This window comes from Cupressus sempervirens, chromosome 2 (genome assembly GCF_028749045.1).
Source record: "Cupressus sempervirens isolate cs-2001-9-10 chromosome 2, ASM2874904v1, whole genome shotgun sequence".
In the NCBI taxonomy this organism is placed as follows: domain Eukaryota; kingdom Viridiplantae; phylum Streptophyta; class Pinopsida; order Cupressales; family Cupressaceae; genus Cupressus; species Cupressus sempervirens.
Genome location: NC_143119.1, coordinates 331,329,037 through 331,338,834, shown reverse-complemented (window position 1 = coordinate 331,338,834; position 9,798 = coordinate 331,329,037). Strand labels below are relative to the sequence as shown.

Here is a 9,798-nt window from a genome sequence, read left to right as displayed (position 1 = left end):
GTCTAAAAATATACAACATAATGTAATGTATTGTAAAATTGCGAGATTTGAATGAATAGAGTTTTAACTAAGAAATTTAAGATTTTTAAAATTTTATTACATAAGTTAAATTTCGAGATTAATTGTTTTTAATTTTTTTTATTTGATATATAGTAAAGTTTTTATATATAAAGCAATACAATTCTTAATAGCAATAATATATTTTAATAAATAATAGCAATAATATATTTTAATAAAAAATAAAATTTAGTAATTATTGATTTATATAAAACCAATTTTTAAAATAATATAAAATATATTAACATTTTTAAATACTATATTCAAAACTAAAAATTGTGATATTAATATTGATAAGACATTATTTTTGTTGTGAAAGATAAAAACATGATTTTTTATTAATAAACTAATCAACTTGTGACAAATATTTAAAAGATAAAGTTTTAATTATTTTATGACTCTAATGAACTTGTGACAAATATACAAAAGATAAAGTTGTAATTAATAATAAAGTTGTAAAAGATAGAGTGCAATTAATGAATTCATTAATGCATGTTAGAAAATATTGTATTTTTTGAAATGGAAAAATAAAATAAACCCCACCAAAAATGTAATGGACCAATTAGAAAAAGGTAATAAATCAACATAAATTAATTTTAAAATAGAAAGTTTGTTGAACTTTAAGAATAACTTTAGAAATAGAGTAATTGCTGTCAAAAATTAATAGGGAGGAGAGGTAAAAAAAAACATTACTACCCTCCCTATAAATAGACTAATAATAAAGTCAAACATTAGATCAAATGTAAATATTATTATCACATGTAAAGCTAAAATTAAAACAAGTCAAACTTTGAAATTTGAGATATAGTTGAATATGTATATAAGATAAGCTGTGAGATATTCTTCTCGAAGTGCCTATTTTCATAGTGCAATAGATATCTCTCAACTTATATATATATATATATATATATATATATATATATATATATATAAACTAGTTATACTTTACTAATTTATACTTATTGTTTTATAATTTATAAAATATTTTAATCTAAAAAGATCTGTTAAACTTTTTAAAACTATAAAAATTGACAATCATTTTCATAAAAAGTAAAATAAGAGGTATTAAAATAAGTTATATCATTTTTAAAATAAATAAATAAACATATGAGAGGTACGGGTGACCGTCAAATTCCAGGCCTGACGCTAGAAATTGCACTTCTTATGTTTCCGGTAACGACCTCTCTAGAAGCATTTAAAAAGTTCTGCAAAATGGACAGAAGGAGAGCGAATGAATGGGTGAACCTAAATGGCCGAACGAACATGTCAATCGTGCAACCGCTCTTTTTCATCCGTTCATTTCTCCTCAGAAAGAACATAACCTTTTCTAGGCCTATTCTGTCGCCAAAAGTACCTTTTCGAACAGAGATGCAATCCAACCATTCAGTGGTGTTCGGAGTTCATGCATACGACATTTCTGACGGGAAATTTGCAGCACTTTGAGGAGCTCTCTTGTTGACCAAGACATCTAGCGCTCACTCTGCTTCACGAATCACAATCATACATTTTAAATGCCCAAGAAATATGCGAAATTACCGATGTTAGATCGTTGCAAATGTCAAGTCGGACACGTTGCAGGTCGTAGTCTAGCCACCTCATCTAGCTGTTCACACTCAGAGTGCTGAATTATGATAAGACCGGAGATATGGTCTCCACATTCTTCTCTGTGTCATTCCAGATATTTACACAGCGCATGTTCAAAGTTCGATTCCCAATTGCCCTTCTGTGCTTCTCTTTCATTCCAGCTAAATGAGCATGTTTTGTGTAGCCTACGGCTACTTTGCCGCCTGGCAGGCAAGAATTTGTGCTCCGTGTTTACATTTGAATTGGGCGGAAGAGGAGTTATAAAGGCGTGGATATGAAAGGGGAGGGATAGATTAGCCTAGCTTAGCTATGGCGGTCACTGATGTACGCCCGGTTTATGGCAAATTGAAAGTTCCAGGGTTGCATAGGAAATGCAATTATGGCTTCTCCAGGGCTTCGGTAAGGATAGTTATATCAAAACATGCTTCTTCGGGTGCTACGAATTCGGTGCATGTACAGAGTAGCAGTGTTCATTTCCATCGGTCGTCTAGGCGGCCTTTGGTGGTCTCGAAAGCGGGACCGATTTCTTCTTTGTTGGACACCGGGTTTCAGCTGCTGAATAGTCTGAGGCTTTCGTCGGAGTCCATGATTCCGGCGGTGGAGGAATCGGCGGTCTCCAACTTGGACGATTTTGCTGTAAATTTTATGAATTCAGTTAATTCTTTTGATTTATTTGTAGGGGCTCTAGGGTTTTTAGCAGGATTGGCGGTTTACACGTCACGCTTTGAAAGACTTTGGCCGCAATTGGCTACTGTGGGAGGGTCACGATTTGCAGGGGACTGGGTTCTGTTCACGACTCCCACGCCGTTTAATAGATTTGTGGTGCTGCGCTGCCCCTCAATTTCGTTTCGTGAGGGCCTGGAAGATGTTAATGAAAGACTGACGAAAGATAACGTGCATTTTGTTAAGCTGTCGAGTGGAGCAGAGTTGTCAGGATATTCTTGCAAGGGAAAGATACCGAAAAAAGTAAGGGAATCAGGGTTGAGTGATGCTGTTGATGAGGTTGGCGAAGTAAAATTCTTTTATCAGAGAATGTGCCTTAATGCGCAGGATGGAGGTGTAATATCTTTGGACTGGCCTGCGTGTTTGGACTTGGCGGGAGAGCAGGGGCTTGACACTGCGGTTTTGCTCGTCCCAGGAACGGCAGAGGGAAGCAATGACGAATTTGTCAAGTATGCTTTATTGCTTAAGCCATGCAAGTAACATTGGAACACTTATTTAAGCAAAAACTAGATAAGCAGTTCTGACTTTGCTTCCTCCCATGGAACTAGGGATTAATGCGCTAGACCTTAGGAAGATAATTCAATACTATTCATGGGAATCAACTGCGTTTTTCCACTTTTATTGAATCTAAACTAGTGACACTGATGAAATAGCCAGGATTCTTCAGGAAGTTCTTTATACAAGTATTGCTATTGCTCAAGCCTTGCCATAGAGTTTTTTCACACAATTAAAAACATGCTTCACCAGAATAGAGTTTTCCACACAATCAAGCTTGCTTAACTTGTTGCCCCATTTGCGTAACCTTCAACAAGTAATGTGCAACCATTCACTTCTAGAGTTCTGTAGCTCTCTAATTTATAATACAGGTTTCTGCACAAGCAAGCCCTATAGAGTTTTCCACACAATCAAGCTTGCTTAACTTGTTGCCCCATTTGCGTAACCTTCAACAAGTAATGTGCAACCATTCACTTCTAGATTTCTGTAGCTCTCTAATTTATAATACAGGTTTCTGCACAAGCAAGCCCTCTTAACTTGCTGCTCCGCTTTTTTAATAAATATTGTGCAACCATTAATTTGTAGAGCTCCTTAGGTCTTCCATTTACACGCATTTGTAATTTCTACAGTTCCATCAGTTTTAGTAACACATTCCTGGCTGTGTGATTGAAAATATGGAACGTTTCATTTCGCTAGTTTCAATGCCGATGGTCCACCCTTGTGAGCGTATAAAAGATGAACTTGATGGCATTACTGAAACAGAATGATGTTATTATGATAATAAATAATAAAATTCATCACTAATGAATATGCACTATGGAAGCTCGGTATAGAATAATTATGTATTGCAGAAGCTCAGTATTGTATAGGGATGCACTTCAGAAGCGCAGCATAGAATAGTGATGTATATAAGAGGCACAGTATTGAATACTGTTGCACTGCAGAAGCACAATAGTGGATAATGATGCACTATAGAAACATCAACTGCATATAAAGACGATTTTAAAAAGTTTTGGAAGTTCAAAATAGTTCATCGATAACGACTATGACGGTGGAAATTTTCCTTGCACAATAATTGATGAAATTCACTTATAAATATTTTAATCTCTGTAATTTAGTTCAAGCCGATAGCTTTGTACGTTTGTTTGATCTAACCCAGCCATAATACATCTATTTGGTTTATGCAATTGAAGAAATTAAAGCTCTGGCCACATGTCTTCTTTATCACCTTGTTCTCAGTACTTTTTTAATAAATTTTGTGCCGTCTTCTGAGAAGAGCATATCAGTAATATTTTTTAAAAAAATTTGTCGTTGTCAGGGGTTTTGTATGTAAAGTGCTTCAGCATGGTTATTTTCCTGTTGTGATGAATCCACGCGGATGTGCAGGTTCACCTTTGACCACACCAAGGTAAGTTTTCCGTGGCAGTTTTCTTCTTATTTGAAAATTTCATTTTAAGATAGAATTTGAATAGAATTGAATATCTCATTGATATCTTAGTGCAACCTGAATGGAATAAATTATAATCATCTGTACGCAAGAATTATGCAGCTCATATGGCATTTACATTGCTTTAAGAAAGTTAACTTCAATTTACATCAAAGTTTACATGTACATGTCATATGTAAACTGGGAATACTCTTTTTAGTGCTTTAAAACATATATGCTATTATCTAGCTACCGTGGCCAAACTTAGCAGGCTGTGTAACCGTTTTAATCATTGCTGAAAGAAGCTTACCTATCATTTACATGAAATCTATCTCTATATGACATATACAAACTATTATTACTCATTGTTTATGCTTTACATCATTCATGTTATGCATGACTAATTGTTTTGCTGACAAACTCACAGCAATGGAACATTTGAGTTGTTCTTGTAAGAAGCTCAGCTTTTCATTTACAAAGAATATATTTGTATATGATGAATGTATTCGACAAGTGCATAGTTTATGGTATGTTCTAAAATATTTTACTATATACAACCCCTTGTTCTGTGGGAAAACTCTTAACAGTTATTTGTAATCTCATAGGGGATTAATTACATATGTAATTGGCATCAATATTCCAAAGAACTATGATCAAGAGTGGATATGTATTTTTTTAGGTGTTGTTCCTATGTTTTGTGTTCTGTTCTTATTAGGTCAACATAGGAAAGGCTCAAATGATGCTAATACATTTCTATTGTTGCCATCTGCATAAAATATCCATTTATGCAACTGGCTGACATGGTCCAACAGGTCTCCATTTATTGTTTGATAATTATTCACATGCTTTTTATGTTAATATTTGCATGACACTTACAATCCCATATAATTGTGTAGCATGCAAGTATGCGCTTCTTCCTGAAGCTCGTAATCAACTTGTTAGGAACCTGTGTGTTCCTTCTGTTTATTTTGTTAGAGTAGTGTTGTTGGACGCATATGCTTTGTAAGTCGTCCCGTGAGTATATTTTATTATCGCACATGCATAGGTAGTATTACTTTTCTAGATCGTACTCAGTATATAAGAATAGGTTGAGGCCCTTGATGGGCACGGACGAATTTATTGTATTGAGCTTGCTCAAAGGAGGTTACCCCCTCGAAGTGGCCTGCGATCAGTAGATTCATTCTGAGTTCTGCTATCACTTTGTATTCTGTTATTTCGAGCATTCTCACGATATTGCTATAAGGAGGTTCTTCACATCTGGTATCAGAGCACTCTCTTGGGCTCGCTGGGTGGAAATTACATCAAATTTTTTTTTTTCTGTCGTGGCCTTCAGGTTCCTCTCACTTCTAATATCTCTAATATCTCTTGTTATTGCAATAACTCTTTTCAGTTGTTCTGTCTGTGAGTGAATTTTTCTAAGTCGACTGTTCAAAAAAAAAAAAAAAAAAAAAAAAAAAAAGAGTAAAAATTTTTCTAAGTCGACTGTTAAAAAAAAAAAAAAAAGAGTAAAAATTTTTCTGTTTTTTAGTCGTAGCTTCCTTGTTTGCTTTCTGTTTCTGCTCATACTTCCGCAGAACGTCTGCAATATCATTTCGCATACTTCCTTCCTTGGCGACCCAACCCCAAATTTTACATATCAAAGCCCTAAATCCCTCATTTATCTAATTTTAGGGTTTGCCCTATCTTTTTCACCTCTCATCCAATCGCCACCAAACTGAGCCACAAGATTCAATTCCTCATTTTGCTCCCTTATCCCTCTTGGACTGTTCGCCTCATTTCGCCTCCCTACCCTTGAAACCCTCATTTTTCTTTTTCCCTTGTCCCCAGATAGTCTCCCACCACCCGTCGAACACCCATTTCCTATATGAGTTTTACCCAAATCCAAGTTTGCCGTAACTAAAAAAGTTTTTGTTTCTCATCTTCTACCCATTCCAAAAAAAAAAAAAAAAAAAAAAAAAAAAAAACCTTGCTTTATGGTTGTTACGCGTACAGGAGCAAAAATCATGGAAGAGGAAATTGCATCCCTCAAAACCAAACTTCAAGATCTGGATGACAAAATTCTGGGTCTTAACTTTCAGCAGTCAGCCATGAGTCGAAACCATTCAGGAGATACTGGGTCCTCTTCTGGCAATTTCCATGGACCAAAGCTTGATTTTCCACGCTTCGATGGTTCTGATCCGACTGGATGGATCTATAGGGCAGAGCAGTATTTCAGCTTGCATAATACTTTGGATAACCACAAAGTCCCCCTTGCATCTTTTCATTTGGAACATGAAGCTCTCCAATGGTTCCGTTGGTACATCAAGGCTAATGTAGGCCCAACGTGGAGAGAATTGTGCACCCTCATTTTAGAGCGCTTTGGCCCTAGTTCCTTTGATGATTTCACAGGAGCACTCACTAAACTGCGTCAAACAGGCACTGTAAGAGAATACCAGACCGAGTTTGAAAAATTAGCTAATTACACAGAGGGCTTGTCTGATGAATTCTTCCGTAGTTGTTTTGTCAGTGGTCTGAAGGATGCACTTCGCTCAGAAGTCAAAATGTTTCGACCTACTACAATGATGGAAGCCCTTGGGTTGGCTAAGTTAGCGGAAGACAAGATTAGTGCTCTACAACGCTCCAGATCTAATTTTGTTCCATTCAGAAATACAGGTTCTCACAACCCTCCAGTCATACCAGCTCCCAGAACTACTCCGATCAAGCACTTGTCTGAAACAGAGATGCGAGTCAGGCGAGACAAAGGGCTTTGTTATAATTGTGATGAGAAATGGTCTCGGGGCCATAGATGTGTTCAGCAAAAGCTCTATCTCTTGGATGTGGATTCTCCACCGGAACTGGAAGAATATGTAGATGCTCAGGAAACAGTGGATGATGAGGTTGAGCCTCACCAGCCTGAACCTCCTTCACCAGAAGCTCCACCAGAGATATCTGTCCATGCTTTGGCAGGAGTCACTACTCCACAAACCATGCGGGTCCAGGGTTTCTTCAAGAAGATCCCTCTTACTATACTCATTGATTCTGGTAGCACTCATAACTTCATTGATCCACGAATAGCCAAACAGGCTGATTGCTTTATCCATCCCTGCTCTAGCTTTGAAGTCATGATTGCCAATGGGGGCACTTTACCTTGTAAAGGGAAATGTCGCAATGTGCGTCTCTCTATTGGAGATTATAACATGCGCTCTGACATGTTTGCCTTACCCTTAGGTGGCTGTGATGTGGTTTTGGGTGCCCAATGGTTACGCACTCTTGGCCCCATTCTCTGGGATTTTGCTGAACTTTGGATGTAGTTTTCAGCCGAGGGGCACCAACACACTTTGAAAGGCTTACAACCAGGGTCTCTCAGCATCATCAGTTCACACCGTATGGAAAAACTTCTTAAGAAGAATTCACATGGTGTCATCGCTCAGCTCCATTCCATTCAGATGCAGCCATCAGCAGTCTCTAGCACTCCTGCCGATCTCCAACACATTTTGGACAAGTATTCTGGTGTATTTGCTGAACCTGTGGGATTACCTCCTTCTCGTCCAGAGGACCACCGTATTCAGCTCCTTCCTGGCAGTGTTCCGCCCAACATCAGGCCCTACCGCTACCCATTTCATCAGAAGACCGAAATCGAGATACTTGTCCGTGACTTACTGAAGCAAGGTATTATTCGCCCTAGTACCAGTTCCTTTTCTTCTCCAGTTCTGCTTGTTCGCAAAAAAGATGGGTCATGGCGACTCTACATTGATTTCCGAGCACTTAATCATCTCACTATAAAGGACAAGTTTCCCATTCCAATTGTTGATGAACTTCTTGATGAACTTCATGGGGCTCATTTTTTCTCCAAGTTAGATCTTCGTTCTGGGTATCATCAAATTCGGGTTAATGAGGAGGATATACCTAAAACTGCCTTCCGCACACATGATGGTCACTATGAATTTTTAGTCATGCCCTTTGGCCTCACGAATGCTCCTTCAACATTTCAGGCAGTGATGAATAACATATTTCGACCATACCTCCGGAAATTCATTCTGGTCTTCTTTGATGATATCCTCATATATAGCAAAACTTGGGCTGAGCATCTCCATCATCTGGAGCTTGTCTTGCAACTTCTCTCTGATCATCAACTCTGTGCAAAACTATCTAAATGTGTGTTTGGCCAGGAGGAAGTGGAGTATCTCGGGCATATTGTTGCACACCATGGAGTGCGGGTGGATCCTACAAAAATAGATGCCATGAAAACTTGGCCGCATCCTAAAACTCTCAAGAGCCTTCGGGGTTTTTTGGGGTTGACTGGCTACTACCGCAAGTTTGTCAAAGATTACGGGAAAATTGCAGCACCATTGACAGCTCTGTTAAAAAAGGATGCCTTCTCCTGGACTCCTGTTGCTGAGACTGCATTTGAACAACTGAAACAGGCTATGTGCAGTACACCTGTTCTCGCGATGCCAGATTTTTCCAAACCCTTCACTATTGAGAGTGATGCTTGCGGCAATGGATTGGGTGCTGTTCTCCTGCAAGATGACCATCCTATTGCGTTCACTAGCAAAGCCCTCTCTGGTAAGAATCTAGCCCTCTCTACTTATGAAAAAGAAATGATGGCTATTTTGCATGCTGTACAGAAGTGGCGGCCATACCTCTTAGGGAGTCATTTTTGCATCAGAACCGATCACCAAAGTCTGAAATACTTCCTGGAACAACGGGTATCCTCTCCTACACAACAGAAATGGGTCAGCAAACTCATGGGGTATGATTACGAGATCACCTACAAGAAGGGTAAGGAGAATATTGTGGCAGATGCTCTTTCTCGCACATTTGATAATCAAGCTTCCCTTTCCGCTATTTCTATGCCCATTCCCAATTGGTTAGCGTCTGTTCAGCAGGGCTATGACAGTGACTCTTCTTTATCTCAAATCATTCACCAGCTAGCCAATAATCCTTCTGCTATACCACATTACTCTTGGGATGGTGCTTCTCTTTGATACAAGGGTCGGCTAGTGCTTCCTCAGAACCCAGCTCTACATCAGGCTATTTTTTATGAACTCCATGCTTCTCCTTCAGCAGGGCACTCAGGCTTCCTCAAAACTTATGAGCGAGCAAGGAGAAACTTCTTTTGGAAAGGGATGAAACAGACGATTCAACAGATGGTGGCTGAATGTGATACTTGCCAACGCCACAAGGGTGAAACGACCCTCCTTCCTGGCTTGCTCGAACCATTGCCCATCCCTACACGGATTTGGACTGATATTTCTATGGATTTCATTGAAGGGCTTCCTAAATCCGGTGGCAAGACAGTGATCTTGGTTGTGGTTGATCGTCTCTCGAAATATAGTCATTTTTGTGCCCTCAGCCACCCCTATACTGCCTCCTCTGTTGCACAAATCTTCATGGACCAGATATTTCGTCTTCATGGACTCCCTTCTTCCATTGTCTCTGATCGTGATGCAACTTTTACCAGTCATTTTTGGACTGAACTGTTTCAGAAAACTGGCACCAAACTGAAGATGAGTTCGGGCTATCACCCACAA

General features: G+C 38.6%; 1 protein-coding gene across 1 annotated transcript in view; it reads left to right on the top strand.

The window, feature by feature from the left end:
* The first annotated feature begins 1,251 nt into the window (after positions 1–1,251).
* Positions 1,252–9,798, top strand: part of LOC149572458 (alpha/beta-Hydrolases superfamily protein) — a 135,774-nt gene continuing 127,227 nt past the window's right edge. The window contains exons 1-2 of the mRNA XM_089813610.1: positions 1,252–2,813; positions 4,178–4,267. Coding sequence (XP_089669736.1) covers positions 1,951–2,813; positions 4,178–4,267 — 953 coding nt within the window. The 5' untranslated portion in view covers positions 1,252–1,950. The remainder of the gene's footprint in view (positions 2,814–4,177; positions 4,268–9,798) is intronic.